Below are 18,390 nucleotides of genomic sequence, written 5' to 3' on the forward strand. Positions count from 1 at the left end.
AAATACTAACGATTCCTTATTCCATTACGTCGTGAACCTTGGAAACAAAGAAGTGGTGTATCCTATATTTGTTAAATCGTACAAGTAATTCTCGAAATTATCCCACTCAAAACTACCGAATCCGGTTAAAACCGGTTATATAATAGAGGGATGTCTAAATCATAAATTAGAGCTAAAATCCTTTGTTTACAATAAATACTAATAATAGTCTATTTCAAGCTATTGTAAACAATTGGACGACATAAATGAATTTGTTATTGAAAATTAATCAAACAGTTACAAATTTTAGATACATTGTCCACAGGTAATAATAGTTATCATGCTTACATCGAGCCATTGTTTGACATTTCCACGGTGATTTTGAAACGCTGAAATAACACGGCTCAGTAGATAAATGTCGTAATTGCCAGAACACAGCAACCTAAATACGACCATTTTCCAACGACTCTAAGAAAAGTTTCTCTGTATCCAATTTGTGTGCCTTTGTTTGTTAAATACGTGAACGATTTGAATTTTCACTATAAACTTTATATATGCTATGAAAATTTCAGGTATATAATTAAGTATAGAATTCTAGCAATTTTATATAGATATAAACTTCTAGTTGAACAAACCCCTATTGACGTTGGACCGTCTGTATATATGCATGCCGATTGTCATGGCGATGGTTTGAGTAATAGACAAATTGATGTGCTGCTTTATTCGATATCTTATTTCATCGTAGTTCGTTGAATTGTTTTGACATTGTATTATAAAGCATAGGACTCAACAATAACGTAAACAAAACAATTGCCGCAGAAAATAAAGAACAACTGTAAAAAACCATGTGTCGTGGGACATTCGATTGGTGCGAAGTTGTTCTCTCTTTATAGTGTGTGTGTTAAGTAAAAGATACAATTACATCGATTAACAACGTTTGAAAATAATTAAATGAAAATATATTAAACACACAATATATTTACTTTATATTAAAACATATATAACAGAAAGAAACAGAGAAAGGTCGCCTGAAGGGGGGAAAACGCATTTTCCTTACGTGGCGATTTCTGCCAGTTAACTCCACTGAGAGCCGAGATGGCCCAGTTGTTAGAACGCGTGCATCTTAACCGATGATTTCGGGTTCAAACCCAGGCAAGCATCATTGAATTTTCATGTGCTTAATTTGTGTTTCTAATTCATCTCGTCACGTTTATAAAAAATCGTGAAGAAACATGCATGTGTTTAATTTCAACGAAATTCTGCCACATGTGTATTCCACCAACCCGCATTGTAGCAGCGTGTGATATGCTCCAAACCTTCTCCTCAAAGGGAGAGGATGCCCTAGCCCAGCAGTGGGAAATTTACAGGCTGCTAATGTAATGATGTAATGTAACTCTACAGTAAGTCGCGTAAAAGAACTACGTTTCAAAATAGAAATAGTAAGCCTTTTTTATATTTTTGTAATCTTGCCTCGACATATTGACATAAATAATTAGTGTTGCCAGTGTATTAAATAAAAACTCATGGTTATAACATAATATTATGAGGAATGTCGGTACTGGGCCTTTGCCTACAATAACTAACATTTAGGGCCCATTATAGATATCTCTAACGATCAAATCGCTTAACCTAATGCGGGCTGATATCAAACGACCAAACGGCTTTATTGTATTCCGACTAGACAATACCCACATCGGAATGTCTAACAATTGTCTATTACGACGGAGATTATTAAACAAAACAGTACAATTGTCCGAGATGTACCGAAATATTTATCTGATATATTCAAATTCAAATTGAGAGAGTATAACGTTTATTCACATAGAAGATCTACCCCCTAAACCACTTCAATAAAATAAAACCTCATGATGCAATAGAAATTTTAATTCTAGAATACGAAAACAATTTACAAGAAAATGTACATATATTCCGAGCTGATGTCTACTATGGGGGTAGATCTGTACTATATGACCCCCTGACTCACTTCACGGATTTAGTATAAAAAAAACAATAATCATCACCCTGTTATTAAATAAACATTAGACTTATAAATACCGAGATGGTCTAGAGGTTAGAACGCGTGCATCTTAATCGATAATTGCGGGATCAAACCCAGAAAAACATCACTGAATTTGCTTTATTTGGATTTATAATTCATCTCGAGTTGAACGACGAAGAAAAAGATTGTGAGAGCATTACCACTTTTATATACACCAACCCTCATTGGTGCAACGTAGTGGAATAAGCTCTAGTCTTGAATATCGATAGACCACTATCGATAGACTATCGATCGACTATCGATAGTTAAGGTGTTAGCGATAGTATCATTATTCTATCGATAGTATTGTCACGTGTCAGTACTATCGATAATATCGATAGGTCCCCATGAGCAATACTATCGATAAGTATTGCAAAAACAGAATTACTTTTAACCTAAACTATCGATAGTCCAAAACTATCGATTTTTCTGCAACGCTGATAAGCTCCAAACCTGCTCCTCAAAGGGAGAGGAGGCCTTAGGCTGGTAGTGGAACATTTACAAGCTGCTATAAGTAGAGAAGACAATTAATTAAAGAAATGATAACATATCTCCTTATCCTAGAGAAGATCACAGTGAAGAAATATCTAAAGAATGGATTATGTTCGCATTGTGTAGTGTTTAGAATGCTAACAGCATTTCTCCGTTGAATCGCAATTCCGATTATCTTTTGTCCATAGTAAAGCCAATAAGATGTTAAATATATATTCTCTATTATTCCAAGACACAAGTGTTTCAGCTGTCGACGAAACACGGATTAAATTATATATTTTTAATTAAATTGATTTTTTATCATTTCATTATTATAGTTTTTTTTTTTTTTATTTAAACGATAAATAACAATATTTTTAATTGTGGGTAGTCTGATGTGATACTTATGACGCAATAAACCGCGATAAATACAATAATAATTATAGATTAGAGTGCGACTTCGCTCATGTTTTATGGGTGAGTAGTCAATTTTTAGGCATAGAAAAGTAGCATGTGACCATCCTCGGGGTTTTAAGCTTGCTTAATACTCAATTTCATAAAATACAGCCGGTAGATTGGCCGTGAAAGAGCAACAGACAGACGGACAGACAAAGTTGCATCGAATTTATAATATTCGTATGGATGACTGTACATTTCAGAGAGTATGTGTTTGTTTGACAAAGACGTTGTTATGACAATTGTTAATAATATTTTTATTGAATCGTTATCAGATCTTAACAACAAAAAACCTTATAACACAGTATTACAGCATAGATTTGGAGTAAGCTAGATACAACTTGTCGTCAGACCAAGCATGCCCCAAGTTTGTGCTATGCCCAAATCTGAAGCGCTACTACTTTGGTTTGTGTTCGTGTAATTGTGCCTTTATAAAGTGTAAAAACTCTTGTAAGGTAGTAAGTCGAGTCAATGGTAGTATTCCCTACCAACAGTAAATATTTTGGCAGTTAATTTTAAAACAATATATTATCATGTTCAAGTATGAGTGATGACGTCATCGTTGGTTAAAAAATATAACAAATCAGTTTTCATATAATCTAATAAATATATATCTAATTAATATATAAGCCTACTCTAAATCTATGCATTACCCCATGTTTAAATTGGAGGTTAAAAGTATAAAAGCAGACAAAATTATACCAAACAACATTCTTACTAATAATGATCATTGTTGATCGGTAAAACACACGTGTAACGGAAAATCATTTGTAATTCAAGCGGTGTGTTCAAAAGAATAATTAACCATAAAATGCTTAAATAATTCATGAAGCACTTACAAAAAAAAAAACATTTCTGATTTGACGTGATCGGTTATGGCGTAATGAAAAATAATATACGCCAAAGGGCGTCTGGTGGGCGGGAAAAGTGACAGCTGTCGAATGCGGATTAAATATGGCGCCCGGGTTGCGCGACGCGTTCAGAAAATTTAGAATGGTTGATTTTTATTGTCGATTTTAGATTTCATTGTAAATGTCATTTTTGTTATGAAAATAAATTGAATTTTAAAATAAACATTTATTATGATTTTTTAGAAAGGATTTAAAGTTATATTTTTGTCAACAGGCGAATGGCGCGGTGAGAGAAGAATGCTGGATATCACACGTGACAAACCTGTCAAAGTGTGTGTGCGCGTTGTCGTGCCGGTACGGGATCACCCAAAAGTAAGTACCAGTTTCAATCATGTAAATATACATTAGTATATCTTATGGTATGTTACCATTGAAACAGTTACTAATATCTGATTTTTACAACAGTTGATTTTTATTTTTTGTTTCGTGTAGACAGCTTTGCATCTACATGGCATTTATTCGAATAAACCACAAAAGATTTTTACTGAACTGTTACGTGTAACGAGTCTAAATTCAAAGTGAATGATGAACATGAAACGCCCCTTATATGATATATATTATAAACCCCTCTCCAAATGGCGGTGCATATTTTCGTATAATTTGTATGTATAATAGTTTAAAAAAACTTGTTATTTATTTATTTATACTTTATTACACACAAATGCTAAAACTAATTTTGACACTTAGATTAACAAAAGTTGCATACGGTGCAACAGGTCGCCTTATCTCGAAAGCAGCAATCTTCCGGGCAACTTTTGGGCAGAGAACTGATCGTGGATTACATTTGGGATAGAGTAAAATTATTTTAAATTGCGAATAAATAATACACTGCATAAACAATACACACATAACTATACTTAAATATAAATAAATAGCTATGTATAATATATGTAGCTGATATAATACATACATCTTCTCATTTATTAGTAAATATTTCTTCCTTCAACTGACTAACACAGCACGGACAACACGTCGGTGAAGATTGTGCTTATTTCACGAGGTAGGTTGGTATATATTTGGTACGAGGGAATTATAATTGGAATCCATGTTCATTATTTCATTCCATCACACTTAATAGGTTTATATTTGATAAACTCTCTAACATTCATTGCGATGGGTCATCACGTTCCGATCTCGTTTGTCTGGCCACTTGGTGAAAAATAACCTGAATTTACTTCGAATGAGGCTTGGGATACACTGATTTCATATTTTACTTCGATATTTTATATTTGAGTAAATTTTACTGAATTAAAATATTCTCTCTTGCTGTCCAACTGTCATGAAATGTTATCCTGGTAGGATTAGATCAAATTGGAACGGTAGTATGAACCGACGTAACATTAAGAGGCGCATAAGGAATATTTATTATATCTTACAGCGCCAATGTCTATGGGTGGTAATGACCACTTAGCATCAGATATTATTTTTGCCTGTCCGCCTACCTGTACTATAAAAACTAACCAGTGTCCTCGAAAAAAATTATAGATGAGATGTATGACAGTTATAAAAGTTATCCAGAAGACCGACAACATAGTTTAGCAGATATACAAATATAATAAAGATAACATAAAAGCAATTACAATTGGAAACACCATAAGGGAGTTCCCCTTGTAGTGTTTCCAATTATTTAATTGTGACCTCCTTCAAATAATCTTACGATTTTCGTAACAAATAACAGTCGTCAATACAATCGTAAATGATATAATATATCAGATCCTCGTTTAGATTGAAGAACAAACATTACAAGTTAAATTATTGGTTTATTTGGACCAGGACCAATATTGGAGTGCACACAACTCACGAAGTTTACTTGACTAGTGATTCAAACCATTTTTTTTTGTTGTGGGACAACATTTTATTCGTGCTTTACCTCGAATTATCTTTAGATAAAATTACAAGACAAAATGTTATTACCAAAGCTAAGGTAATTACTGGATCGGCACGTTCTTTCGAGCCATATCTTATTCTGTCACTTTTTATGAAATTATAGGCTATATCTCGTCGTGATCGGTATATGAATATATCAAAGGCTATGTTTACATGATTTTGTAGATTTTCATCCGACACATAAAGAATTCGACATATTTTTTATAAAAAAAATGTGAGCATAGTAAAATTCAGTGATGCTTGTCGGTGTTTTGATTCTTCGTTCTCCGAAATCCTCAGTTCAGTTTCACATGTATAATTGAGTACCTCCGATTCATTAAGACACACGTCCAAATTATGTCATAGCGAACTTCCTACTAGTTTTTATTTATCTTTCTAACAATTTGGAATCACATTAATACTTGGATATATTTAGCTCATAACCAGATACCCTAAAAAACGAATTAACGATCAAGTTCCATTACATAAACATAAAAACATAAACAGCCTGTAAATTTCCCACTGCTGGGCTAAGGCCTCCTCTCCCTTTGAGGAGAAGGTATGGAGCATTTTCCACCACGCTGCTCCAATGCGGGTTGGTGGAATACACATGTGGCAGAATTTCGTTGAAATTAGACACATGCAGGTTTCCTCACGATGTTTTTCTTCACCGCTGAGCACGAGATGAATTATAAACACAAATTAAGCACATGAAAATTCAGTGGTGCCTGCCTGGGTTTGAACCCGAAATCATCGGTTAAGATGCACGCGTTCTAACCACTGGGCCATCTCGGCTCCATTAAAGGATTCAATCTAACCATCTTCGTTAATGTAGAAAAGCCTCATATGATGTAAGCAATGGTCATTGAAATGACGAAACCGATATTAAACAAGTGACGGCGAATGAATACCCGGTGTGACCCAAGTATTAGGAGGGAAACATATGATCCCATCTGATGCCCAATTCCACGTTTATTCGTTATCTAAATTGCCGACGACCTTAGATCTATTATGGCTCCCGACTATTCGTAATTCACTTTCCACATGACGTTATGCGTAAATTACTTATTGTTCGGCTGAATCGATTAAATGTAATATTTTAAATTAAAAAGACATGTCCCATCGTTATGAATTAGTATTAGTGAGTGACTCTCATACTTACAACGTGTCTTAGTGTGCATGGAACGACTTAGAGTTAGAACTTACTTGGTGGTAGGGCTTTGTGCAAGCCCGTCTGGGTAGGTACCACCCACTCATCAGATATTCTACCGTTAAATAACAGTACACTGTATTGTTGTGTTCCGGTTAGAAGGGTGAGTGAGCCAGTGTAATCACAGGCACAAGGGACATAACATCTTAGTTCCCAAGGTTAGTGGCGCATAGGTGATGTAAGGCATGGTTAATATTTCTTACAGCGCCTTTGTCTATGGGCGGTGGTGACCACTTACCATCAGGTGGCCCATAACTCAAAAATGGTTCACTTTTGGATCATGCATATTAAAATTATCGCAAATAGTCACTTCTATAATCTCCTAACGGGAATACGTCGAATTACCAATAACCCTGTATATGTTCTGCGGGTGGACAGCGATATATTCATTTTTGTGCTTATTTTCTGTCAATTAGGTTGACATGAAACTATCATATAACAGGTTTCCTAAACTTGTTTTGTTTTCCTTCGCCATCCAGAATTAAATTAATTTTAAAAACTAATTAAGGCGAAAATCTTTAATGGTTAGTTCTATAACGGTACACTCCGGATATGAACGAGCCCATAGGGCCGCCCCTTGGGGGCCATCGATCGCATGACGGTGAGGTGGCCAACTTCCATGGTCCCCTGAGGCTAGAAATTGGTGCATAGCATCTGCTAGATTTTCTAGGCACTTGAACAGTTTCATTTGAATTTTGTGAAATTGTGTCTTGGATACAAGCTTCATAATTCAATATGTAAGTTTTCGCGCTACGAATCCTCGAATTTTACAGCAGACAAAGTTTTAGAAACATCTGAATTTGATAAGAGACGCTTGATAAGACTGAATTTGATAAGAGATGTTATGTGTTATGATGTGTTGCATAAGAAAATGAAATCTTAAATAAAAAAAAACACTCAAATAGTCGTATCTAATGTTATTTATGCTATTATAAATGAAAAAGTAACTCTGTCTGTCGGTAACGTTCTCACTGCTTATCTGCTGAACCAACAAGCCCCCACTCCTTCCCCAAACAAAACTAGTCCGTTACATTTTGTTTAATTTACATTTATTTTATTTATGATTAGTTTTTCCATCTTCATATAAATGAAGTGTCATTACTTACCGTATTGTTGCAATTAATCATAATGGCGTTTCACACTATACCAACGCAAAATTATCGTAAGTCTGATTATGCTGGTGGCGTTTCTTACATCAATAAATAAAATGAACTTTCGTGTGATAAAGTACGCGAAACTTCCAGTCCCCTCGTGACCACGGTAGTTGCAACTATGTCGTAACGTCGATAAAAGGTATTCAAGACGCGTTTAAAACCGAATAAATTGCATAAAATGGATTCTTTACAAAAATTCTTAAAGGTATAAATTTATTTTTTGACGAATAAATTACAGTAAAAAAATGTGTTTAAACATAAGAAATTACTATGAACATAACAATACTGAGTACTGTTGTTTGGTGGTAGAATATCTGATGAGTGGGTGGTACCTACCGAGACCTCCAAGTAAAATCACCATGTCAAATCTATACGAGAAAACTGAATTAAAATCCAATGTATCCAAATAGTTCCTGATATTATCGCGAAGTTACAAACAAGCAGACGTGACGGGAGACTTAAATTAACACATTTTCCAGCAACACAAGGCTATTTGTCCGATCCTGTTTATTTTATCCTCGACATAAGGAGCGCGTTATATTGAGACGTGTCTCGCTTTAATTATATTACTTCTTCGACGTTAAAACTTTTAAAGTTACTTTTGAAAGTATAGGAAAGCTTCAAATGGGTCGGATTTTCAGGTGAAGATTATTTAGGATTTTGTGAATGTTTTGCCAAAATAACTATAAATTAATATCGTGATATTTGATTTATGTTGTTATATATTTTATATAGATATTTTATTTTAATTACTTAATCATCTTTTTTAATATTTAACGCAATGCAACTGTCTGTCTGTGTCGCTTTAACCACTAAACCGAATTCGATGATATTTGGTATTAAGCAAGCTTGAACCGCGAGGAGTCCTTGGGGTTACTATTTTGTTGCCCAACAAATGACAACCAGCCTCTAAGCGAGCGTAGCCACGGTCGACAACTAGTCTTCCATTAAAAACCAACGACTTCAAAAGTGAAGTTTGTGCAAGCCCGTCTGGTTAAGTACCAACAACTCATCAGATATTCTACCATTTAACAGCAATACTTACCATTGTTGTTATCTTGTTTTAAGAGTAAGGTAGTGTGTAACTACAGGTATAAGGGACATAATATCTCGGTTCCCAAGATTGGTGGCGATGTTGAGGAATGGTTAAAATTGTCGGCACCAATGTCTAAGGGCCGCGACTGCTTACCATCATGTGGCCCATTTATCCTTCCATCTATGACATAAAAGTTTTCTTTAGTAGTATTTTCCTTAGAAATTGTATACGGAACTCTATAATTCGAGAAGAATCGTGCTTACCACAGTTGTTTTTGTATTGTGTACAAATTTCATCGCTCTTGAGTATCAAAGAGCGCTCGATTTCTTATACTGTGTGTATTGTAGGAAAGTCCGGTATTGTTAGGCGACGTGATTTGAAATCAAAAATAAATTATTAGAAATTGAGTTACGGTACCCCGCAATCAATACCGATAGAAAGCAGAAATATACTTAATATAACACAAAATATAACTATTATATAAACGATATTAAATCCATAAAATTCAATGATATGACAGTTCAATGGGCGGCCATGTTTGAAGTTTACGGGTGCGTTCAGAAAATGCGTTACAAATAATAATTCCATGCAGGGATACGGTAGACTCGACGGAATCTTATACACAATAAATTGTAGATCAACGTAAATAAAAAAGTTGTATGATTTATTTATTTATTTATAGATTTTCGAAACAACATCGGCATATTCACAAATTATTAAGAAAAATTAGGAGATATTATACATTTTAATTTAATGAAAATAAATAATTAAAAAAAAAATAAAACACTACGCTCCTACATTAATATATATTTAAAATAATACAAAAAATATGAACAACAATATGAAACAGCAAAATATAATAATAAATTACTCCAAATTAAAAAGAAAAAAATAATCTTGACACTAATTATTGAGCAGAGAGAACTTTTTATATGATTAGTAAAGAATAAACATTATTTGTTTAGTATTATTTATTTTGGCGAAGCCGGGTTTTCATCTTGTACAAATAAATAATATAATATTATAATAATATTAATTCAAAAAAATTAACGCGTGCATCTTAACCTTATAATCCCTAACATCCAGGATAACCATTTGTAGGTACCTAACTCAAAGACTAGATTTTTGTAACAATTTCAATTCTTAAAAACTGATTAGTGAGAAAGCGATTTTCTCCTCAAATTCAGTTCAGATATTTGAAAATCTTTCTTTTCGTAAAGAAGGTTACAAAGTGAAGCATCAATAGCGCAATAGTTTACGGGCCGCCTAGCGATGTAAAAAGTCGCAGGATCGAATCTGACCACTTGGGCTATTGCCGTCCCCACTACTAAAAAAAAGGTTTAAATTGAGGGGTAAATAGGAATATTAGTGATTCCTTATAATGAGGCATTGCCACTACTCTTTTAAAATATAAACAAAAGTACGTTTAGATGAAATCACTTTTGTTGGGTATTAGTCAGAGTATTTTTATTTTTTTTAATATTATTTGTTCATAATACCACTTAAGTCGCCAGCGGCGTCGTTGCAAGAGGACTTACATTTCTCACTATGCTTCGTTCAAAAACCAACACTCAATTCGTTCAAAAACGCATAGTTAATCAATGACTCCTACATAAATGAATATTGTGTTTTTCAATATGTAAATTGTGTTATTCAATTGTAATTTCCTTACAAGATACTACATTTAACTTGCTTCGAAAATCCTACTACATCTACCAACCTGCCCTTAGAAATTTTACTCATTTTCTTCAACCTAAAAGATATATACACCTTTTTATTCGCTTGAACTTCGAAAGAATTTTATTTGCTTGGGACGCCTAGCTAGTTTATAACATAAATAAGACTTGACAGAAACTTATGTCATGGCTGTGACAACATATTTATAAGATATTTATTCGTACAGGAAAAACGTTGTTTATTTCCAAACAGTCACTGATAATAAATTATGGGATCAATTTGAGCGGATAACGAACAAAAAGGAAAAACAGAACAAGATCGAAGAATATCTAAGACTTTAGCAAGGATTGACAGTATGAATAAGATTTGAAAGTCGACGATCCTTGAACCCTTACCTTTCTCAATGAATGTAATTTATATTTAAAACGCTCTATTGTAAAAAGTTTTACAACAATCTATACTAATATTATAAATGAACGTAAGTCTGTCTGTTGCTCTTTCAAGGTTTCTAACCTCTGAACCGAATTTGATGAACTTTGATATAGAGCAAGATTAATATAAATAAATATAAATAAATAAATATTAAATATTGGACAACATCACATACATTACTCTGATCCCATTGTAAGTAGCTAAAGCACTTGTGTTACGGAAAATCAGAAGTTACGACGGTACCACAAACACCCAGACCCAAGACAACATAGAAAACTAACTTTTTCTACATCGACTCGGCCGGGAATCGAACCCGGGACCTCAGGGTGGCGTACCCATGAAACCGGTGTACACACTACTCGACCACAGAGGTCGTCAAATTGAACAAAAGATTGAACTCCGAGAAATGACATATGCCACTTTTATGCCTAAGAACTAACGATCAACCTTTAAAATGCAAGCGAGGCCGCGGGCGACCACTAGATACAAATAAAATGACGTCATAAGGAAATGAACTCAGGATAGATTCGTGTCGATCGTCTCTTTATTTCACAAACTGCTCCAGAAATATATATATGTATATATAAAGGACACACTATATCAAAATAATAAGATAACTGCACAGCAGAGTATCGACACAAAAAGGAAGGTAACTCAGCTTATGTTGAAACTCGGGGAAGCTTACAATGACCCCTCAAGATCAACACTGTTTGTTCAATCATACCAACGCACCACCAACCTTTGGAGCTAAGATATTATGCCCTTGTGCCTACACCCACAACTCTGGCTCGCTCACCCATCCAAATCTAAACACAACAATATTAAGTATTGTTCTTGGTGGTAGATATTTGATGAGTAGTTGATACCAACCCGTGTAGGCTTGCACAAAGCCCTACCACCAATTACATGATTGTCATATTATGCCATAAAGAAAAGAATAATTACCATCAATTACGCAGAATAGAAAGAAAAAAGACATAAACATTTTAATTGGCACGCATTATAGTACAAAAGAAAAAAACGACAACTTAAATTATCCGTATAATATAGCGTGGCAACAGCTCTATGGGTTCTTTTTTTAAACTGGAGAGACTTCCATTAAGTAACTCCTAATAGCCTTCAGACCCAGATCAGATACCAACAAACATATATACCCATATTTTGCACTTTACAAATCAACACCTGAACTAATACAGTGGAGACAGTCGCCAAACGTACCACCGTCTTCCTTAAACAGATTTTGGGTCGCTTCCAAATAAAATCGGGTACATCTAAACTTATACGCTTCAATCTGAAATCATTTAAATTTTGAACACAACTTACTATTTGATACATTGCACCATCACCACTATCACGATGGTAGATTGACCTTTAAATCGTATTTTACAGAATTATATTAAATATAATGTATCTAATGTAAACTCCTGATTCTAATGAGAAGAACCAGCAAGAAACTTAGTAAATGTTTTCCAACATTTTAAATATAAAGTTATGTAAATTGAATACAAATAAATTTTATATTAAATAAATAAATAATATTAGAGTAGATAACATGTATACATATATACATTTTACTGACTGGCTTTGTAGCCGTTTTGGCTTATTTTATTCATAGTAAATTTTTGTGCAATATATTTAAAAAAAATTATAATGTAGGTATGCGAATGATCAATGGGTCACCTGTAAGTGGTCACAATCGATCATAGACAATTGCCCTGAAAGAAATATTAACCATTCCTTACATCACCAATGCGCCACCAACCTTGAAATTCCGCAGACATTTTTAACTTTGCCGTTTCATAAATTCAAATCATTTGTAAAAAATACATCGGTAAAGAAGGCATTAGGCGGTATTATTCAATACAAGATTATACAGATGGTAAAAAAGTGTGGAGTTAATGTTTGTTGACTTCCAGGCAGGATATATTACATACATATATAATTGTATTTAACTAACATGACTGTATTTTTGTATTTATAATTAGTATATATTGTATGTTTTAATCAATTCTGTAATAATAATAATTTAATTTAAGTTATTTTTGAATTGTATACTTTTACTTTTCTGTTCAATATTGTGAGTCACGTGATTTGTAGTGAGGTTTATATAAGTGATGGAAGCTCCGTACAGAACACTTCGACTTTTACTTTTCACTTGGATCCTGGACCAGCAAGCTGCTGCTAACTTTTAAGGTACTATATAATTTTGTGATAAAGTATAATTGTTATTGCTTGTTAAATTATTGATGAATATATGAATTGTGTTTTTGCAATTATCAATATACAAAGTTAGTATAATTGTATTTAACTAACATGACTGTATTTTTAGATGTTGAAAAAGAATAACTACTGAGTTTCTTGCCGGTTCTTCTCGGTAGACTCTACATTCCGAACCGGTGGTAGCTTCACTTAATATAGTTTGTTAAATGAAGATTCTTAAGTGCTTGTAAAAGTCTACTTGAATAAAGTATATTTTGATTTGATTTGATTTGATTTAGTTACCGATTTGCGTTTAAGTGTGTATCTTCCCTTTAAAATCAACAAAGTCGATGCGATGGTGTTCTATCTTCCCACTGACAGGTGACGAAGGCAGCCGAGATCGTTTTCATACATTTTGCATTCTCCTTGTAATCAGATTTCAAATATCTTATTTTGCAACTTAAACATAATAGTAATTATTCAAATACAACGAAATAAATCAAATGCTATTTAATTTTAAAATGTTTGCGATTTTCGATTCTATTTCACAGGTATTTGGGTCTAAATTACTTTTCTTAATACCAAAAGAAAACCGTTTTCAATGCCATCGCCATATATTATATTAAGTCTTTATTTATGTATATTTGAAAATTATTGGTTATTGTTACGTATTGCTGTTAATGGAATTATAATTCGTATAAAATGACTAAATTATTTTAAAAGATTATATATAAAATAAATTATCAGATGATACTAATATTAATAATTCAAAAGTTAATTTATCCGTCTGTCTCTTACGCTGAATTTGATGCAACTTGGTATGAAGCTTGACACACTACTTTTTATATTAAAAATCTACGGCCGCCCTAACCTAACACGAAAGCGGACCTCTGGGTGAATTTTTTTCATATAATTTGCTAGCGACCCGCCCCGGCTTCGCACGGGTGCAATGCTGCCACTAAATATACTACAGAATGTCTTACAACGAATACAGTTTTTCAGTCGTTAGACAATACAAACCGCTATGTCCACATAAGGGCCATATTGTTCTATATTTATTGTATAATGTATTTAAGGTACTTCATTGGGTAAGGATTAATGCCATATTGCTTAAAATCGCTTGGAAAATAAGCCATTATTCCTCGTAAAAAGTAAAGTAAAGACTTTTTAGCAGTGCTGGATTAGTATATGATGAGCTAAGAATCCGGTTGCCAGGGGAAACAGCGTCCAAATTAAGTTTTATAAAAAATATTATTTTTTTAATAATTATTTTTTGTGTATGTATGTATCTAGTTATGTACAGACAGGACAACGGCTTTTCGGTTTGGTCCGCTAGTATTTATAATTTCCTATCATCCTCTTCCTAATCCGCTTTCTCTACCGCTTCCTCATCTGCATCCTCTTTCTCGAAAAATATCCTTATCCTCATCCGCATCCTCTAAATTTGCGCGTGACAATTCCTGTTCCTCCTCCTCTTCCTCATAATTACTTCCTCAACAACCCTATTCGACACGACAGAAGATCAGGCAGAATTTTAGTCAGCAATCAATGCTAAATTCTAAACTTTGGATAGATCAAAATAATTTCTTGTCGAAAGAACCGAACGACTTAGTATGGTGTATATAATTAGTTTCTGTAGTGTATTTCTGTAGTGGACAAGTGCAATAAAACCCCATGTTCTGTCCAGACTAAAATCTATCTCTATGCCAAATTTTATTCTGATCTGTTCAGTTGATCTCGCGTGATTGAGTCACAAACAAACATCCATCCATCCAAACTTTCGCATTTATAATATTAGTGAAATTATTGTAGCTATTTTGTATATAATAACACACTTAGGCGTCATGTTAATAGAGTAGGTTATGGTTAATGAGTAATTTATTATTATTAATAACATATGCAACCTCCTTTTTGATCTCCATTGCCCTGAAATCGAAAACGTTTAAATTTTGGAGTTTAGTGTAATAGCGTCTAAAACGTTCAAACGAGGAAATTGATACTTTTTATAGGGAATATGTTTATCTAGTAAAATTCCATATTTTCATGGAAATAACGTGATTTAAATTCATGCAGCAACCGAGTTTGTGTGTAGGTGGCCTTAATCGTAAATCAATATAGAGTAAATATACGGGAAAATATTGCGAACTTTAACGCTTTATTTTAATTTATGAATAAGTATGTTTTGACGATTTATAGAACGATTTTATAAAGAATATCAAATTTCAAGTACTGCTATGTTATGAAGGTTACGGAGTTACCGCTGATCCAATTCAGATTGATAAATGACAAATTGTAAAAGGAAATTTAGCACCTTCATTTGATCAAACGAACTTCGATCAACGTCAACTAGTTCTATCGACTGAGGTGATTTAACTCAACATATAAATAAACATAGAAGAAATTAAACTTTACCAGAAATGTACTGACATGGCCCAGTATAGCACACTTGTATGTCTGAAAATCATAAGTTCTAATCCTCTGAGTTTTCGTTGGCTCAATATGTGTTTATGATATATCTTGTGCTTGGTGTTGAAATAAAGATTATATGTTCCAGTGATCTTAACCGGGTTATGTGATACTCTTATGCACAGAAGCCCCTATGATGGTCATCCTCAACAAGGATCAGGGAGACTGCCTGGTCATCTCCACATACATAACCGTTGCCCTTCCCATCCTCCGCTCATGGGAGCTTTCCTCAAGGGGTATGAGTGCGTAGAGAAGACCGTGTCCTTCCCAATTGCCGTTGAACTCGAGGTCATAAAGTAGGGACTAAACCAAGACAGTTTAATATTAACTTTACCTGTAAAGAAAACAATCAGCGTTAACGCTGAGAAAATAGCAACGTATGCGATCAAAAAGATGTATTATATCGAAGAAAAACGTCAATTCGCAAGAATGGTCCAGATGAGAGCCAATTTGTAACACGTCTACGTTTTAAAGCTTAAAAAATGCCCTCAATAAACTTCTATATAATATATTGTAGAAGATTTATTATAACACTAACTTGTTTGAAGCTTAGAACTTTTAAAAAGCTAACATTGATCACTAATGAGCCCGTGATAAGGCCGTGTTTATACAAGCGATTTAATAAACGCTATTGACACTTAACTTTTTTCTTTTTCTTTTAAGTTGTAGTGATCAACGCCGTCCATAGACAATGACACAGTAAAAAAAAAATATATATATATAGGTTTTAAAAGTAGATCTTTATAATGTAGTACGAAATATAATTCAATTTGGTATTATTTTTTCTAAAAAAAAACAATAACAAAGCTGATGAACAACTTCGCAGGTAGTATACAGGCAAACAGCGATACATTATATGACTGTTCCAGTCTGAATTGTGAGTGTACTAGTGTAAATTACAGTCACAAGAAATATAATATCTTAGATCCCGTGGTTAGCGGCGATATGACAGTGTAATTAATGGTTTATACTCCTTACGGTTCCATGTCAGGGAATATTTTTCCCGTCAGACTTTAAAAAAAAAAAAAATGTCGTAGCGCATCCGGTTGGAACGCAGTTGCTTTTGCTATATAAAATGTACAATGACGAAATTGATATTAAAACCTCGAATGAATTAAAACAATAACAAGGAATTAGTTTTAATAATTTTATATAAAACAATTATAATATAAAGACAGGGAAAAAGTCGCTTGGGGGGGGGCGTAACGCTTTTTCCTTACTTTTTTTTTACTAATAGACAGTTGCTGTTGGCCAGAGTGGCCTCTACAGCGTCACTGGGCGGGTGGGCGAGTCGCGGAAGACTCTCCGTCCTAAGGGCGCCTCCTGTGAGGCCGGACCTCGGCTTAGAACGCAGTCGACGTCTGGACATTGTGTGCTCAGAGACCCGTCATGCGCCTAGGCGCGGACGGTTAATAATAAACGAGGCAAATACTTTTCCTTACGTGACCATTTCTGCCAGTTCATTCACTGCAAGCCGTAAGAGAACTCCGTTCAATTATAAACCCATTCCAAATTTAAAATGAAAAGATAAAATGGCCTTGACTGTTAAAGAAATAGAATATTAGATTAACGACGAATAAAAAAAATACAAATTTCCCGAACGAAAATTCTAAATCATTTTTTATTATAGTACATTTCATTTGTTTCGTAAAGTATTCTCTTTTTAGATAGAACAGTCCTAATGGAAGGGACATCATTTCACCCCCCACTCGTCTCATGCAAATGAGATGTCAAGATGATCTCAGCACCGAATTTCACAATTTGCTATAACAACTTTCGTTCGTGACGTGTTTTTTTTTTTTTTGTTATCTTAATACGAATCGCGTTTATTGACATATTATTTCTTAATAGTGAGCTGAGTTACCCCAATGCTTAGAACACGGGAATCTCGGGAAGATCGTGCTTTTAAAGCCGGTAGTAAGAATTTTAGAACGAATTTATTTTAAGCGTCTTACAGTAGTGAACTGGAAGAAATCGATACGTAAGGAAAATATAAGCTTTACACCTGCTAATTGATGGTCTAAACACCACCACCACCAAAAAAACCACTAGTTCGAAAATGAACACCTCGGATCTGAGAAGAACCGGCGAAAGATACAATACATTAAATTACAACATCTTTTTTTTTAAATTGATTTAGCATAGATACGATCCTATCATTCCCAAGATATGCAATCGTCTCAAAATTCAAATCAATCAAATAAATGTCAACTTAAAAAAAAAACCATTTAAATCTAACAAAATAGTTAAGGTTTAAATATATTACGTAAACTATTTTCGAATTTAATAATTTTTGTTTAAATATATCTAATTATTTACAATTTGTGTTGAAGTTTTTACAAGTACGTAACAAGAGTTCATTTTACGTAATCAGACTTTCAATGGTCTAGAAAAAAATCAATAACGGTTTTCATTTCAAGTTAATATTAAGTTTTCGTGTACCGGTTATAGTTTTGGCAACGTTCGCTTGGGTAGCACCCGATGTTTCTCCGACT

General features: G+C 33.8%; 1 protein-coding gene across 3 annotated transcripts in view; it reads left to right on the forward strand.

Moving 5' to 3' along the window:
- Positions 1 to 18,390, forward strand: part of LOC113396475 (KH domain-containing, RNA-binding, signal transduction-associated protein 2-like) — a 278,222-nt gene that overhangs the window by 213,595 nt on the left and 46,237 nt on the right. For all 3 annotated transcript variants that reach the window (XM_026634416.2, XM_064218903.1, XM_026634413.2), the window contains exon 3: positions 4,070 to 4,167. In XM_026634416.2, coding sequence (XP_026490201.1) covers positions 4,070 to 4,167 — 98 coding nt within the window. The remainder of the gene's footprint in view (positions 1 to 4,069; positions 4,168 to 18,390) is intronic.

This window comes from Vanessa tameamea, chromosome 25, assembly GCF_037043105.1.
Source record: "Vanessa tameamea isolate UH-Manoa-2023 chromosome 25, ilVanTame1 primary haplotype, whole genome shotgun sequence".
In the NCBI taxonomy this organism is placed as follows: domain Eukaryota; kingdom Metazoa; phylum Arthropoda; class Insecta; order Lepidoptera; family Nymphalidae; genus Vanessa; species Vanessa tameamea.